The sequence below is a fragment of the Herpailurus yagouaroundi genome, unplaced genomic scaffold (assembly GCF_014898765.1).
Source record: "Herpailurus yagouaroundi ecotype Mexico unplaced genomic scaffold, PumYag 100, whole genome shotgun sequence".
NCBI lineage: Eukaryota > Metazoa > Chordata > Mammalia > Carnivora > Felidae > Herpailurus > Herpailurus yagouaroundi.
This window is the reverse complement of record NW_024412391.1, coordinates 48,578,146-48,596,657: the sequence shown is the minus strand read 5'-3', so window position 1 is coordinate 48,596,657 and position 18,512 is coordinate 48,578,146. Positions and strand designations below refer to the sequence as shown.

At 43.0% G+C, this 18,512-nt stretch overlaps 1 protein-coding gene across 1 annotated transcript in view; it reads right to left on the bottom strand.

The window, feature by feature from the left end:
* Positions 1–240: 240 nt before the first annotated feature.
* The window catches only part of RAPGEF5 (Rap guanine nucleotide exchange factor 5), a 232,144-nt gene continuing 213,872 nt past the window's right edge, over positions 241–18,512 (bottom strand). The window contains exons 25-27 of the mRNA XM_040472454.1: positions 13,419–13,483; positions 8,210–8,264; positions 241–4,329 (exon numbers count right to left, since the gene is read on the bottom strand). Of these exons, the coding sequence (XP_040328388.1) occupies positions 4,211–4,329; positions 8,210–8,264; positions 13,419–13,483 (239 nt within the window). The 3' untranslated portion in view covers positions 241–4,210. The remainder of the gene's footprint in view (positions 4,330–8,209; positions 8,265–13,418; positions 13,484–18,512) is intronic.

Below are 18,512 nucleotides of genomic sequence, written 5' to 3'. Positions count from 1 at the left end.
CGGGGAGGACAGAATTGGAGAATCCTGATGTGATTTCCTACCCAGGGTCCTTGGGTTCTCCAACAGCTCAGGGGCAGCATAAGTGATTCAGAGCTTCAGCGGCTGCCTGGGAATCCCTTCACCTGCCTGTAGCTCTCTCGGTGAGCAAATGAGTTCCACACAGTGAGAACATGCTGCCAGACATAGGCTATGGAGCCCACGAACATCACAGACACAGCAAGAAGCTATGAGGCATCAACAGTATCTTTAACATAATCTTATATTTGGAAAAGCAGTTAAAAAAAAAACACTTGAAAATACAAGATAAGGTAACAGTGACTTATAGAAGTGTTCACCTTATATTGCTTGGCCATTTTTTACGTATAAATTATTGCTTACTAGCTTCGATAAATACACAGCACAGTCCTATATACAGAAGCAGAAAGCGTGACATGGGAGAAAGAAAATACTGTTAATGGCAATTCTGGTAATTCCACAAATGTTTCATATTTACCAGCTCTTATAATGGTGGAAAACTACGAAGTGTAGTCCCTGAGAAGTTAGGTAGACACCCTGATTGGGGGTTTTCTATCTTCTAATTGTTAACGCAAGCTGACAATGTCACAGCAGTCCTAATTAATGATACATTAAAAGGCAAGAGTCCTTGCTTCAGGGCATCAATTTCATCCCAGTATTTAATAACCGTGTAATACGAATACAATAAATAGGCTATGCAAATAAATATTCCTCTGCTAAAAAACGTTTAGTATATACAGCTTTGCTTTATACAGTAGTACATTTTCATCTAACTTTTTGGCAATTTTTAAAAACCTTTCTTCCCCCTACTACTTTTAAGCACAATGGCCCGCTCATTAATGAGCGGGCTGAAATTTTAAGGACATGTCTTTGAAGCATTTAAAAAGAACGCCGTGTTAGATAACTGCAGTGGACCTGATCTTCCCCCTTTTTAATGTTTCTGTCTAGCTTCTTGAGCAGCTTGGATCAGCTGTGCCATTTCAGAACACGAGGTTTGAGATCTGCGATGTGACAGCCATAACGAGCCAAAGGGGCTGGGGCTGGGGCAGCGGTGAAGCCCAGCTCCGGGCATCAGAAATCACCAACCCCCTCTTCCCTGCAACTGTCTCTCCCTACCCAGAGGCTAGCCTACAGGATGCAACTCCTTCTGCCTGCCAACTGGGACGGCTGGCTTTTTCCTTTATCCTCATTATTCTGAATTCAATGCACGCTCCACCCAACTTGCCTGTGGATATGGGTCTAGGGAAATGCATTAATCTAAACAGAATTAATGATACTAAAATAAAGTGAACATGGGTCATAATACTTAGCACTGTAACCATTTGGCAATTGTACAGATGATAACAAAAAGTGAACTTAAAACACTGTAGCCTTTGGAGCATCTGGAAATATGTATGAAAAAAATTTTCAGGAAGGCTGCAGTTTTGCCCACAAAACTGGTCCTGTGCTACCTTGTAAGCAGGGCCGGTTTGCCGGGATGCAAACGAATCCATGAGCCCACAGGACTGCCTGAGGGTGGTGCCATAGCAGAAAGGACCCACTGAGAAGTACTGGGGCACCACTTGCTGGGGAAGTTGGCAGATTAGAGATTTTCAGAGTGAATGGAGATTTTATGGAATTGCAACACTCTAAGAGCGGGAAAGGAGCTTCGACATCTTGGTCCACCCTTCTAGCCAGAACAAAATCTATTTCAAAGAGGCCTTGGCGAATGTTTGGAAAGGGAATCCCTATTCACAGGGAGCCTCACGGCCAGACGGCTCAGCTTTGTTCAGGAAAGTTTCATGCGGAGCTAAAGCCATTCCCAGTTCTGTCTTCAATTCTTGAGTTCCTGATTTACGTCTTCACAGGGCTTTTGAAACTTTTGAGTTGCTGACGCTTGGGAAATCTCTGAAGACGGTTGTTAAATTTCACAAAGATTTGGAGATTCTGACATTCGGGAGACAGGAATGAAAAAGCAAATGTAAACTAAACCAAACCCTCCCTTCCCTTTGCTGCCCTGAGAGCCACATGGCCATGGCTGGAGGAGACTGGGCGAGCCCCACATCGTCCCTGGCTTGTTTCTACCCACGACATGTGGACTACTGACTACACCATCAGAATGAGTTTAAACGTGATGTACGTGTGGATTCATTTGGTTGTGTACATATTTGGATTGGGATCTAAGCAGCGGGTGCTATGTTGAAATAGTTCTCCACTGAAAATTAGTCCTCGAGAGGTCATGTTCTGGTTGGAGTAATGGAGATCTCCTGTGAACAGACACTTAAATTGTAAAACGTGGAGACAATGTCAAAATGGCCTTACATGATTAGACTGACCAAATGATCCTCCCCAGCACAGAGAAAAGGTGAGAACATGGGCTTGTGCTGTACACCCATGCTGTCCCCAATAATTGCCAAGGGGAGAGCTTCTCCAGTGTTTGATCAGCCATGAGACGAACCGGTTTTTCCTAGTCCTGATGGCTCTGGTCTCCTCCAGTGGGTCTCTGTCCATTCCCAGTAGCCTGGAGCTTTTCTTTGAGTGGACCATCCCCGGATGGTCCCTTTCTGTAAAACTCTGTTAGTTTTCAGGATTGAAGTTTACACGTGCTGGGACAGACCAAATCTCTTTGAAAGTCCTACCCAAAATTTCCTCCACATGGTACCTTCCAGCACTCTCTCAAGCTCTGTGTGGTTCTCGAGCTCAGGAAACAGCACTGCTAACAGGGTATCAGAAAGCATTGGATACCCACAGTAATAAGGTGTTAATGGGCCAGAAGGAAGCAGTTCTGTGCAGACACCCGAGAGATGAACAGGCAGGAGAGAACTCACAGTATAGAGGATGAATGGACTGAATTCATGAAGGAGGGCCCTTGTATTTCAGCAATGCCCACAGGCTTTTTTTGTTCATTTTAAGCTCAGGGGAAATTCTCTAACCAGTTCTTGAGAACAGCATGAGGTTTTCTCTACTGTAGGAGCCCCCGTCTCTAAAAATGGGAATAAAAAGTAGACTCGAAGACTCTGAGACTCTGGGGGAAAAAAGACAAAGTACAGAAGAGCTCTGGGCCTTGATTAGGAGTGGACTGCAGGACTTTGAAGTGTCCAACATAATCAGACATTTGGGTATTTTGGGGGTTCTTGGCATTTGCTGAGAGATAGGCAGTCACTACTAAATACCTTGCTCTTCTCTAGGGAGTGCTAAGTGCTTCACACACCAAATCCCATTTCACCTCCCTGTGTTGGCTGTTACCGTTCTCTGCTGTGGGCAAAGGAGCCTGCTGGAGGATGCCAAACACTAGGGCATCGCCAGGCACGAGAATGTAGACCTCTGGGACTCTGTTCCCTTGATAAACAGTTACTGAGTGCCTATAATCTATCAGGCGCTGTGCTTTTTCAAAAATCGTACTGTTCCCGTAAGAAATGCGAATCTTCTCGCACACGTAAAGAAAATCTCCAGAAACTGAGCAACGAGTCCACTTCTTAAAGATTACTATCTTCCTTACTGGTAAAGCAATGTACTCTAACTGGCCTATAGTTGCAAATCGGTTGTGCAGAAACGAATTTCACCTGCAAGCCTACATTGATAAGTGATTGTGGATGCAAAGAAATGCATGCCTTGACATTTCCCTTTTGGAAATCAGAGCATGGATGCCAGCTGCGGTCCTAATTTCCTAGACACAAGTGGCTTTTGGTGATGTCACAGTTTGTACTGACAGCGGCCACTCCTTCTCCCTGGAAATCTAGAGATGCCATCACTGTCTTTAGGTGTTCAGATGAGCTGCTTCTTTGACAGCCTATAAACAGTAATCTGTCACCAGGCAACATAAAACTCCCGTTTCGCGCACACTCGTACTGAAATATTGGGTCACTGTAGGACAAGACACGCTCTCGTCTTGACATGGGCACATCTCAAGTTGAAAACTGGGTTGGATCAACAATGCAGTCATAAGAAACCAGACTTCTCCATTTCAAGAATGCTTCTGACGCTTTCTTTGCCTTCTCATTCTGAGAGCAGCTAGGAGAGGCCTCTCCCCATGTCTGGTGGCTGACATCAACTTCCTGAACACGCTTTGCTGGGCTTTCCCGTGGGTGTCTTAGGATATACTGATAAAACTCAGCAACTTCTTTTCTCACAGGAAAGCGACGTGCTCAGCACTGACATTCCCATAGCTCAAAGTGCTGCAAGTTACAGGGGAGGCGAGGCGGTGGGCTGCTGGGGCTCACACCCGAGGCTCGATCCTGTGTGACAACTCAAACAGGGCCTGCTGGCTGTCAATGACATACAGGTGGTTAACGTAGGATTTTAACTCTTGGTGTTCCTTTGGAGAGATGTCACCTCCTGGTTTTTGGAAGAAAAAAGTCTCATGAGAGCAGAAATGCTATTTCTTTCTCTCTTTTTTTTAAGTATACAATTTTTTTCAGGCATAGAATTTAGTGATTCGTCACTTATGTATAAGACCCAGTGCTCATCCCAACCAGCGTCCTCCCTAATGCCGTTCGCCCCTTTAGCCCTTCCTCCCACCCCCAACATCCCACCAGCCACCCTCAGTTTGTTCTCTGTATTTAAGAGTCTTTTATGGTTTGTTTCCCTCTCCGTTTCTATCTTATTTGTGCAGAAGTGCTATTTCTGAATACCAGTGACATCTCTCATTAAGGCTTAGAGTAAATCTAGCAGGGGGATTCTTATTAGTCAGCATCCCAGAGAGGGGATCTTTATCCTAACAGTGGATACTTCTCCAGCTCAGACCAGGGCCTCAGGTCAGGTCATTAGACTACAAAGGTATTTGTTTTATTAACATTTATATAACTTTATTACCTAATATTGTCTAGTACTTAGTGACTGTGTTAGTATCCCCCCACTACAGAGTGGGAAACAGCACAGACACACAGCAAGGGAGTGGCAGAACAGGTCCGGCAGCCAGACTATGTGATTCCTGAGTCCATGTCTGAGGTCCCATGTCACAGCAACTGCCATTTAAATAGCTTTCACTGGCTCTTATATCTCAGTCTGGAATTGTCAGAAACCACTGCTAATCTGGTCAGTGCACAGACAAAATGGTTTGTTTTTAGAATTTGTATAATTCTTTGGTGTCCTTAGTTTTTGAAAAAGTAAAAAAATTAAGGGAGCATTTGAATGAACAGATATCACAGAACTGAACTTAAGGTATACTTAACAGGCAAACAAGTTCCAGAAGCATGTGGCTGGGCTAACATCTACCCAGCAAAGGACAAGGCAAGGTGGTTTTCCACTCCCAAATCCAGGGTGGTTACAAAACTGAAGGGCCACATGAAGCCTTTAGTGCCCTGTGAACACATATGTGCCATGCTGGTGACAAGTCTGATAAGGAGCCTGATAAAGTAGCCTGGACAATGGGGCAAGTCCACTTCCCATAGGCAAAAACAAACACAATCCAAAAAAAAAAAAAAAAATCCCCCCAAACCTCAAGGCACTGGGAGCCTGGCTAAACTGCTATAGAGGGACAATGTCAATGTGAGAGATGGTGACGTCACATCCTCTTGCTTCATGGAATTTCGGATGGGAGCAGCAGGATTCAGCTTGAGTAGAGGGGACCAAAGGAAGCTAAGCATTTCAATGCAGCAATTTCTTCTCTTGGTGAAATCCATTTTTTCCTCCTCTGTGACAAATGTGTTTTATAACTTAAGGCTTGCATGTCATGGGCTTGTAATTCTTAGGCTTAATAGCAAATAAGGCTTCCTGGTTTCAAAAGGCAAAAATACCAGGAATTTAAGTTTTTACCATCCCACTTGTTCGGAAGTGACCAAAAAGTTGTATTATTCTAGAATACCTTCTCTGTAAGACACTGAGAGACTGACTGCTTTTGGCTTAGCAAATATTTGTTTCGAAAACATAATCGTACAAAGATAATTTTTTTGTTAATTTTTTAACCTTAAGAAGATGGCAGAATGAGTGGTTCCAACCATGACAAGTGACACCTGCATGGCACTTCCAAATTAAAAAAAAAAAAAAAATATATATATATATATATGTACATATATATATACACACACATATATATGTTTTAATGTTTATTTTTGAGAGAGTGAGCAAGCGAGCAAGGGAGGGGCAGAGAGAGAGAGGGAGACACAGAATCTGAAACAGGCTCCAGGCTCAGAGCTGTCAGCACAGAGTCTGACGCAGAGCTTGAACTCATGAACCACAAGATCATGACCTGAGCAGAAGTTGGATGCTTAACGGACTGAGCCACCCAGGGGGCCCTTTTTATATTTTATTTTAGAGAGAGACAGCATGAGTGGGATAGAAGCAGAGGGCAAGGGAAAGAGAATCTCAAGCAGGCTCCATGCTCTGCACAGAGCCCAATGCGGGCCCTGATCCCACAAACCTGGGATCATGACCTGTGCTGAAATCAACAGTCAGACATTCAACCAACTGAGCCACCCAGACTCCCCAGAACTTCATAATTTTTAAGTGGCTTGATTAACATTATCTTATTTTATCCCGAATGCTGACATTGGTTTACTATTCCTATATAAGCTGTCAAAATGGATTTCACTAATTTCACTAATAGAATACAAAGCGTTATGCTTTGTGCTACGAGGACTTACTCTCTAGTGATGAGAGGTTCAAGACAGTGTTAAGGCCACCAGGCCAGTATAACCTTCCTGTCCACACTTGCAGAGTCTCCTGGTCAGTGAGACTAATATCTTAGAATCGGGTGAGTGTGCATAAATACTTGGGAAGCAAAGGTGGATGAGAGAAATATGAACCCAATACTCAGGAGCATTATGCTTGCACATCTGAATGAATCTCCGTGACAATATTATCACTGTTTCTACTATAAGCGCACTGTACTTGTGTTCCTAATGGAGAAATACATAAGCACATATCAGGTGGTAGTAAGTGATGTAAATATTTAAAACCTTAGGTCCTGGGATGCCTGCGTGGTTCAGTTGGTTGAGTGTCTGATTCTTGATTTTGGCTCAGGTCATGATCTCATGGTTCTTGAGACTGAGCCACTCACAGGGCTCTGCTCTGATGACATGGAACCTGCTTGGAATTCTCTGTCCCTCCCGTGTTCATGCTCTCCCTCTCTCTCTCTCTCAAAATAAATAAACATTAAAAAAAAAAACTTAGGTCCCGTATTTATAACTCTCCCTTTCAAGCACAAACTTTGTAATTCATACAGAAGTTCCGTTGCTCTGTAGGGGACAATACTGCCAGCCAAAACTAGCCAAACAGAAAAAACTTTCTTAAGAATATGCACTAATCCTTAGGGAGTAGGACTTTGATCTTTGTACTTTATACATACTTCCATATTGTTGAAAAAATTATTTTACAAGGAGGATATATAAAGCAAGTTTTATTTAGTGGTCAGCTTTGATTGATTTATAATTACTGAACTCAACTTTCTATTTTTTTTTCTTTACTGCCCTTTATATCTATAGAATCTGCACAAAGCAAAGAAAAGAGTATGGGTCAGGAAGTCAGGCAGGCTTGGTCTGAATAATGGCTGAATGGGTTAACTCTCTGAGTCTCAGTTTTCCGCTCTGCACCACAGGGTTAATGATCTCCATGCACCAGTCACCAATACTGGTATCAGGATGCCACTGCCCGTGTGAATGCTCCTTGGACTCAATAAAGCTGATTTCCTTCCTTCCTGCAATGTTTTAACGCTATTTAAACATGGTGTAAATTATGCCTGAGGTTTAAAAAGGAACAAATATTCCTACTTATGTTAATCTCAGCAGGGAATCCACAAAAGTGCTCAGAAAAATACCTATTCAGTGAAAGGCAGCTCCGGACAGGAAGTTTTTGTTGGAGAGGAGTAAAGATTCTGGAAGGCTGCTTCAGGCACTTTTACAAACCATATTCCAATTCCAGGAAGGTTCTAAGCAAGAAGTTTAGGGACAGGGTCACCCCTGATAAACCCACTGGTAATTCTGAGCCAAGGGGCAAGCAAACAGACTTTCAGGCTCAGGGGTGTGGGGGCGGGGGGCTCTGCTCATCGCAAGTCACTCTGTACAGTGTAAACTTGCTGCCAAGAGAGGATAAAAAAAAACGCCATATCTTGTTTTCCTTTGCATCCCAAATATGCAGTGAAGCTAAGAAAGAATATAGTAAATGCATATAAGACTTTATAATCTGTTTCAGTTTCTTACCCCCAAATACTTGTGATAAGGTCACAGTCTGTACCAATGTAGGGTGAATTTACATTCCCTGGCCAACTTCAATTACTCACCAAACTGGTTAGTCCTGCAGTGCCTCAGGGTCCGGACAGTGTCTGCAATCATATGCTGGAAGGCAGAGCAGAAAATGTATGGGTGGAAGGGTCATTTAGGGTGTTTCTGAAGTATGCCTACTGGGATGAAAGCAGAGTGCACCCTTGGGTGCAAACGGAATCGCTGCATTTGGAACTGGACTTGACTTCAACTGAGAATACTGAGCTTGGATTACAAAAGGATATTCAGTCTTCATCTGTCAAAACAGTGCCCCCAAACCTGGCTGCACACGTTCTAACTGGGTTTCCTCATGCCACGGGGTCTAACAGCCCACCGTTTACACACCGTAAAGAGGTACGGCATTCCCACCCCATCTGCCTGTCCAAACCTGCTTAGGCTTTTCCCTTCCAGGGATGTTTTGCCTGCTCTCGGTGAAGCCTTTCTGAGATTTCCCTTCTGAACTTGGGAGGCTCCCTTGTACAGTACACACTGGCCTCGTGTGGTTGGCGCTGCTCTGGATCTGTGCGCCTCTTCCAGGCTGGGTGCCATTAGAGGGCTCCGCATGCCCAGCACCTGCCATATGTCACACAGTGATTCCGGTACTTGCTGAATACAGATAGGAACTCTGGTGGCATCAAAGACTCAAGTATGCAAATCGCGACAGGAAATGACACAGTCACAAAAGGCAAACATTTTCTAAAACGCCAATATCTTTAAAGAGACCGTTTTTGGTTTGGTTTATATTCTCTCCTATAGTCTTCAGGATTCTGCTTTAATTTGTTTCTTCGAAGTTCTCACTGATCTCTAGGCAAAAGTCTTCTTAGCTTACAGCTGCCTTTGACAAGATCCTATTAGCTCACACTTGGGTACCTTCAAGAGTCTTCTAGCTCTATCATTTCTAGTTTCCCGTGACGAAGAAGAAACACAGCATTTAGGACAACACCATTTTCCACTCCTGTTTCTCCCCTACTGTTGCCAGAATCATCTCCAACCACTGCTGCCATTGTGTTATAGTCCTCTGGAAAATCCACGTCGACTTTCTAATTTGTTTCATATCAAAATCCAAACATCGCCCAACTATTCAAGAAATCAACATTATTCATTATCTGCTCCTCCAAACTTCCCCAAACGTGTCAACATCTTTCACATCCCACATGTACACACCAGTCAAAGGCTCATCCATACACAGCAAGCCCTCAGTGAATTATTGCTACAAGAATAATTTTGGCGTGAAAAAAATTTTTTTCACTTAAAATCTGTCAGAACTATAGAAACTTTATTTGAATGTGACCTACTTATTAAATTGTTCTCAACTGTATTTCCAATGTATTTCTATTCAATAGTGGAAAATTAAATAGGACAGTGATTATAGCAGGACCTCACGTTGCATTTGTAAAGGAAATGAGACGTGACTCACGTCTGTGAAAGTATTGTTATGTTTCCTTCCTCAAATGTTACCACTACTCCCAGGGCAGCTCTCTCGTTCTAAGCTATGGCGTCACACAGATTTCTATCCTCTGCCATTTAGGCAGCTCACGGGAGCCTTGAGCTGATGCAGGGTTGAGGGCTGAGTGTGGCAGTGAAACCTGAATCCTCCCCATCTTCAGGTTTTCTGAAGGGGGGAGGGGGAAAAATGTGGTAAAGGATGAGGCTCTCAACACTGAGGAGTAAAGAGAAGAAAAAGAGAAAGCATTTGTTTCTTCATTATTTAATAGTTCACGACTGAAACGTTTAGAGCTGCTGAGACAGCAGAGGGAACAATGGAAATCTTATTAGACCCAATGAGTGCTTCTGGGCCTTCGTGTCATCTGACTTAATGTGTCGGCCTGTATCAGCCAGATAAAGAGAATACACTGAATGATTTGCTAGCTGGCTTAAGCTAATATCCATCATGAGGCATTGGCTTCTCCCAAGTTAATTCAGTTAGGTTCTATTGGTTCATTATTGTGAAAGATGATCCTGTTTTAGCTTAAGTGAAACTCTGTCCCTTGCTAAGAAACATTCCTTGAAAACGCTGACTTTATTAGGAAATTCAGTCTCATTCTCCAGCATCCAAGTATAATGTAGGGCTATGTACATTGTATAATAGGTTTTTGTCCTTTGAAAAAATTTGAACTCACCCTGTCTTCTCTGTGCAAGGAGGGGGTCAGCAGTAGGTGTGCTCCATACTCAGAGCCATCTACTGTGTGAGGACCAGGAACTCGCTCATGTTACAGAACCTGATCTGTCTAGAAATGGTGGACTAGCCGGCGTCTGATGGATGTATGTGGGTGTTATGGCCCGCTGTGTACATGCATAACTGCATTTAGCTTCTAGTTGTCTTTTTTTAAATAAAGTTCTCTTTGGGAATTTATAATTTAAAAGAGAATATTATTACTTATTTATGCCATGTTATTTCCTTAAGGCATCTTAAAGGATTAAGGGGGTACAGTTATTGACACTAAAAGAAGTACTATTTGTTAGACTACGTTTTGCTCCCAGAGGTTAATCCGAATTTTTTTTTTTTTTTTTTTTTGAGAGTGAGAGAGAGCCTATGTGTGTGCACCAGCAGGGAAGGGCGGGAAGGGGGAAGAGGAGAGAGAGAGAATCTTAAGCAGGCTCCACACCACCCAGTGTGAAGCCCAATTCAGGGTTCCATCTCATGACCCTGGGATCACGACCTGAGTCCCAATCAAGAGTCAGATGCTTAACTGACTGAGCCACCCAGGTGCCTCAGTCTGAAGTCCTGACACATCTGAAAGCAAGATCCTAGACAACATTAGCTGTTATCCAAAGGCATCCACTGGATTGTTGGAGAAAGTAGCAGAAGCCCAGAAATGCTGGTCAGAATGAGAGACAGGGATGTGGGGATCTTTCCATGGCTTTTTCCCATTTGTGCCTTTATCGAATCTTTCTCTGACTTCAGTAGCACTATCAGAGGGGCAGTAACACAAGGAACTTGACCAAACCACTGGCCCACCTGGGGGAGAAGGTCAACTGCTGGCCTGCTCTTAACAACAGACAACAGCCAGCTTTATAACGAGCACAACTGTTCTCCCGTGTTCCGTCTAAGTTAGTCAGAGGGTAACTCACTAGACCTTTGTGCTGAATTCTACTCAGAGTGACACCCCTCCTCCCGCATCTCCACACATGCTCTCCAAAGCTTGTTAGGCATTCTTAACCAGATGTGCTGGCTGGGATTTGAAGTAGATATTGACCAAAGGCTTCATCTGCCTGAAATCATTTCATTAATATCCAACACTGGAGATTAACCTACATAAAGTCTAGAATGTTAGTGCCTATAGTCTTTGGTTGCAAGCAGGTACCCTGGGATCTTCAGAACATGACACAGTGAGGGGCACCTGCCTGGGTGGCTCAGTCAGTTGAGCGTCTGATTTTGGCTCAGGTCATGATTCGTGGTTTGTGAGTTGGAACCCCACATCAGGCTCTGTGCTGACAGCTCAGAGCCTGGAGCCTGCTTCAGATTCTGTGTCTCCCTCTCTCTGCCCCGTCCCAGCTCACACTTGGTCTCTGTCTCAAAAATAAATAAACATTAAAAAAAATTACAATTATCTTTAAAAAAATAGAACATGACACAGTGATACAGAACAAGTCTCTAAAGAGTACGTACAAAAAAACCTCACTCTGAATATCTACTTCTGGCTGTGCTGGTTTGACTGTAGCATCTAAAATAACTGAGCTCTGGAAAGCCTGCTTGGCTCAGTCAGTTGAGTGTCTGACTCTTGGTTTTGGCTCAGGTCAGGACATGATCTCACAGTTTTGTGAGTTCCATCCCTGTGTCAGGCTCTGTGCTGGCAGCACAGAGCATGTTTAGGATTCTCTCTCTCCCACTCTCTCTGCCCCTCCCCTGCTTGTGCTGTCTCTGTCTCTCTCAAAATAAATAAATAAACTTAAAACTGTTTTAAATAACTGAGCTCTGGTTCCAAAGCACTTAGCACAGGGGGATTTAAAGAGTATAGGCACATCCACTTTAAAAACAACTTAACCAGATGTGCTGGCCAGGATTTGAAGTCAAATCAGTCATTCTCAACTGATTAAAATAGAGCTACGGCAGGATATCCCAAGACGTCTCTCTTCCAGATTCTAGGTGCTTGGATTTTCAAGTGGCACAGCGGAGTCCTCTGTCACCTCACCCCATGTGTGGTGAGTTAACCTGACGATTACAGCCGGGCACTTATGAGGCAAAGGTCAGATGCCAAACCCCGCTCGGACTCATCAGTTTGTACCGTTCTTTGGTCATGGTCTGCAACCCCCGCCTCACTCAACCTTCTCTCACATGCCTGACCCAGTCTCACAGGGAACCGGGGGTCAGTTCCTGAAAGAGTTCATACAAATCCATTACTATTACTGAGAAGGTCACTCAAAGGTCAGGATCTACAGACAGGGGTCACTGGTATCATCTTTAACCATGAAGGACAGTCTAATCTATGACACTCAAGTTCATTTGGGGACAGATCCATTCTTGCAGTCCACGGGGCCTCTCTGGAGCACTCCTCGTTTACACTTGCTCAGTTCTCCCCAGCAGCTCCCCCTCTGCCCTAGGCCAGTCCGAAAGGCTAGGAGGAGCTCACTACAGGAGGAAGTACCTGGGAAAGTCTTAGAAATACTTAAGGAAGGGGAATTTCAGTAACTCGTAAGGGAGGACTGATTGGGAACCTTTCACTTGAGAGCAGGGAGTGCACTCTGTCTGAGCTGCTGTCTCCACAGTCCACTGTGCTTCACAGGTGGACAGAGGGGTGGTGCTTCCTCTCAGGCACAGCCTACGAATTCCACCTTCGCATCCAGTGGGGAGCACTGAAGATGAACGCATCTCCCCAGAAGCAGAGCTTTTTCCTGGGTCCTGGAAGCAGTATACACTGAGACGCAGAGCGATGCCTTTCAAGCAGTAAAGCTTAACCTCCTGAGTGTGAACTCTTAGTGACAGAACCTTACAGGTTTTATTTCCGGTTTAGTAACACACACACAACCACTGATATTAATTGAATGAAGTCCCATTTTCAAAAATAAAAAGCAGACTTTCATAGTTGGTCCTCAAAACCTTGCTAGCACACTTATTTTTCACTGGAATACATTTTATCAACAATGCTGAACGTGCAGCAAATAGGCTCCTGGAAACCACCGTGTATTCAGAGGAGAAAAATACTTAAACCATTTGTTTCTTAGAACAAGAAGGAAAAGCATGCACTTTCCTGACAGTGGGAAAAGGGAGAAATAATGAAATGTACGTACCAGTTTTTCAAAATTGACAAGATTATCCAAAAATGTTTTATTTCCTTCATGAATAAATGTTACATCTGAAAATTAAAAACAAAAAGACATATGTGCCATTAGGAATGGATCATGAGTCAGGGCTAAGGAGGTCCAGAGGCAATGCAACTTATTAATTTTTCTTAAACATCATGCATTACTCCATGCATTTGACAAGGCAACTTGAACCTGAATCTGTATGGTATTCGATGTGAAAAGGCATAATTTGTAAGTGAGGGGGAGGAGAGAATATTATAACATTAATGCAGTTATATATTTTGCACTTCAACGTGCTTGATAGAAGCTAACACTATTCTATAACTTAACCAGTCCATTATGTTTTTTTGACCAGAACACTGAGCAGAAAGAAATAAATACCCAGAAACAAAGGAATTTTCATATTTATGTGTTTACTTTTTAACAATCCCTGGCAAAGTGTATGTGGCCTGCTTTATCTACATTAGAAGATTTAGATTTAGATGTTAAAATGTAGATTTTTCGGTCTCAAAGCCAGTGCCTGATTGTGTATCAGAAATGAGGAAAGGGATGGGTTAGAAAATGGCAGTTTCTGGCCCTACTCAATGGGTGGAAAGCATCACTGATGAAAAGAACATACGGAAATTAGGATGAAGGTACATTTTCAGAGGAAGGGAAAGTTACTTTTGGTTTGAGCCTCACCTGCACGGGAAGTGACAGAAGATACTCAAAGAAAAGCCTCCTTTTGGTTGCAAAAAACCTGAAGGCCTCCTCCAGAGAAAGGGATTTGGGAATTAGTTACAATAAAGACAGCAGCTGAAGCTCAGTGAGTGGATGACTCAGAAACTCAGATCAGAGGGTCAAAGACAGAGCACTAGGGAATCTTCACAGATAAGAATCAAAGAGCCTGCAAATAATCATGTCGGATCACAAACATGGAGGATAAACCAAATGAAAATTATCTTGTTGAAATAACCTGACATAAAAGAGGCAAAAGAACAGCTTAAGATTCCTATAAATAGAAAGGGAAAGCATTTGCATTTAATCAAGACTTTCATCCTGCTGGTCCCTATGGGGCAATTACGAGGTAGGTGCTGGAAACCTGCCTGCAAGACACTTGGCTGCTGAGCTCTGACTGCCCACCAGGGGACGACACCAGCCACAGACCTACATGATCCCCTGATCCAAACCTTTCCTCAAGGAACCCCTTATATACAGCTTCTAGCACCGACTGCAAAGTTTTCCTAAGCTTTTTCCCCCTTTACTAAAACTGATGTTCTAATAGGAAAATAATTTGCAATTACACAGTTGTCTGAAAGACTCTGGTTATTTTGTCTTTCATGACTTTGCTTTCAAAAAAGAACCATAAGCTTTCATTCTGTGACGCGATACTTAGAGTAGTCGGCACATGAGCTTTTCCTTTTTTTGTGTGTAGCAAATAAGCGCGTGTGCACTCTACCTACATTACACACCACCTAAAAGCCCAGTCTCCCCTAACTCCCTGAGACCTCGGGTTACAAATGCCCTCTCTGAGTCACTTGGGCCATTTCCCCAATGTTACATTATTGTCCTCTTCTCCCTATGTTCCCGAGGATGATGATGAGGGGTGATGACAATAATGGCACTTATCTCTATTAACAGCATCAGAAAGGGCATTAACAGAAGACTGTAAGGTAAAGCCTTAGCAGGACAGAATGTGAAGAAACTGTGAGCCAAAGAACATGCACAGCTGGCCCAGGATCACAGCTCTACTCCTCCCAGCCAGGGCTCAAACCCAGGGAGCCTGCTTCCTCTTCCCCACTGTGCCTCTCTGGGAGCTCACATTGAAAGGACTTGGGCATTTCTTACAGCCCGTTACAGTCACCTGGCTAGATTTATGGCATGTGGGGTGTGTCTGCAACTTTTCAAATCTTTCCTTTGGTGGCTCCCTCTCTTTCCTCCAACCTAAGGTCTCTTCACTTCTTGGGTGGTCTCAACCCCAACCCTTAGGGCTTGGAGGTCAGGCTGATGAGCATGAGAATAAGGCAGGGAAGGTGCTTGGGGCCGGGTGGAAAGGGCAGAGAGGCTGGAGGGGCTGCCACTCAGGAGAGGGGGTTCAAGTGGCTGAAGGTTTTGATGCAGTTGAGTGGCAGGTGATGCAGTCAGAAGGGAAGGGAAGGAAGGGGGGGAGGGAAGAAAGAAAGTTGGGAGGGAAGGGGACAGAGAGAAAGAAACCTGGGACCTCAGAACTTAAGTCATGGGCTGTGAAGCAATTCTGGGTACCCACCGGGCTGAGTGTGTGAAATGAGTACCTTTCATCTGGAGACACCTGAACACTCTCCAAACACTTCATATAACAAGTGCCAGACAAAATGACTCCACTTGTTGATGGCAATTAAAAGAGGAGGAAGAAACACCAGTTTTCCTTTTATTTAAATACACTTGCAAACCTGCAATAATCATCTCTTCTCTAAAATACATACACAACCCACCGGAGGACTTCAGTTAATCTTCAAACACCTGTTGATTATTGACTCTACTGGAAAGACTACCATCTTCAAAACACTGAATGAAACAGACTATTTGGCTGCTTTGGACTTTAGCTTAGCTGGACCCTTTCTCCTACACTTATTTAGGGTTTCCTATTCATCTGCTTTCTGAACAGATTCCACACCACAGTATGGGGGCAACTAAATCAAAAGGCAAGAATTCAACTGGGAAACAGGAAAGCTGAGGCCTGGAAGGATCCTCAGATTACCTGATAATCTCCATGCTTACTGGGAACTGTCTCAACAAAAAAAAGAAAGAAAGAAAGAAACATGGGAGGCCTAATCCTTCTTAACATCCAAGGGGTTCAATTTGGTCCTTTTTCTCTAACTAATAGCAATCCAAAGTGGGAGGCACAAGGGGCAGAACGAGTTTTCATTAATAAGGTGGTTGTTCTAAAGTAGTTTATTACAACTTAAAAAATTTTTTGCAATTAAAAAAACAGACAGAGCATGAGCATGGGAGGGGCAGAGAGAGGAGGAGACAAAGAATCGGAAGCTGTTAGCACAGAGCCCGATGTGGGGCTCTAACTCACAAACCGCGAGACCATGACCTGAGCCGAAGTCAGAAGCTTAACCGACTGAGCCACCCAGGCATCCCAATGTTATTTTTTCCAAAATGTTTTGTTCCAGGCATGATATATACATATTTTAAATTTTACATTATATTCCTTTGGAAATTATTTCAGACAAAATGATAATTTTATTAAAATTTTTTTTTAATTTTTATTTTTCAGAGAGAGAGAGAGAGAGAGAGAGACAAAGTATGAGTGGGGGAGGAACAGCCAGAGAGGGAGACACAGAATCCAAAACAGGCTCCAGGCTCTATCAGCACAGAGCCTGATGCGGGGCTCGAACCCACGAACTGTGAGATCATGACCTTAGCCGGCATCAGTCGTTTAACTAACTGACTGAGCCACCGAGGCATCCCAGAAAAAAATGATAATTTTAAATAAAGTGTTAATGATGTTTATTTTTATAATCACAAAATATTTAAAAGGGAAAACTGCTTAAACTCAAGAAAGCCTCTAATAAAAAAAAGAAAAAAATGTTTAATTTACTAGAGTGAATGAATGTATTTTCAGTAGAAAAAAAGGGAAATTCGTTTTGCTGCCAACAAAGAGGTGTAGATAAACTCAGCAGAGCAGAAAATTGCATCTAAGCTAAGATATAAGTGTGAGACACTTGGCTGCATTAAATATTTTTTTGGGGGAAATCAAGACTATACAGCAAAAAACACTGCTCATATTTAAATAAGCTAAAGGGACATTGTCCACTAACTTCTCATTACCTTACAAATTTTGTTTCAAATTGTTTTCTGCTTAAAATCAATTCCTTTCCCAGATCTGTCTTCATTTCCTGCTTCCTATTTGTGTCTAAATGATTCTAAGTGTTAGGTCCTACCTGCCACCCACACTGTCCAGGTGAAGGGTGTTTTATTTTGCAAATAAAAATCATAAGCCTGAATAAACGTTTAAATTGCTATTTTGGCATTACAATCCCCCTTATTTCACCCATTTACATTTAGCAGAATCTTTTCAGCTTGAATGCAGCATCTATATGCCTCTCAGTTGTGCTAACACAGTATTGTTTCACAAAGATTCTTGCTTGATACTAGATGCAGGCTAGATGAGGAGCTGCAGGGAATCACAGTGACTCAGAAATTCTCCAAGCTCGGGTTGTTCTGGAGAGAAGCTGAGGAAGGAAGATCAGCTTTATTGTCAGTGGGGGTAGCAATGGGGGGAAAGGAGGCAGGGAGCCTGGCCAGGCCATCCAACAACACAGTTACTAGGTAACTCATTTCCAGAATCACATTTAGGAGTCCAGCTACTGGGGCCAGACCTAGCAGAAGTTACATGCCTCTGAAGGGCACAGGCTATATAAAAGAGTATGCCTATAAAATCCCTTGGGAAGAATCAAAATATGGCCCAAAAAAAAAAAAAAAAAAGACCAAATCCCTTTTCCCTGGAAAGCACCTAGGTAGAATATATACTGAATGTTAGCAGAATAGGCCAGTATAAAAAGAACTTCCTTTTAATTAAACCTCTTGGTTTGAAAGAGACCACTGAGATCTCATTAACAAATGTAACTAACATGTTTCAGGATGAATTATTTGGTGCTCTATAGGAGAAGTCAGGGGACTAGCTTGCAGCTGTAACATATTTTCCCAAATGGATTCCATTACTGGAAAAAGAAAGTACGTCCTCCACCAATAATTTTCATCCACTATATTGCCTGTGTTGACCACAGGTATTTCTCACACAGCAGCAGCCAGTCAGGGAGCTCCCTGAAATTTAAGCTGCAAATGTAGAGAGCATGATCACTGTTTGGTTTCTTTATCCCAGCCTTATTCTTGGTTGAATCAAGTGGATGGTAAACTCTAAGAAACTAAGACCATGCTTAGAAGCAGAGCAAAATAAAAACACATGTTTCCAGTCCCAAATTTTGGAAGTCAGGTGAAAATGCTTTATCTCTCAAGTACAATTAAGTATTTCTGGTATCTCAGAAATAATTGAGCATTTGAAAAACAATCACAAGCAAACACAGGTGTAATGTCAAAATTAGTCTCACAAAA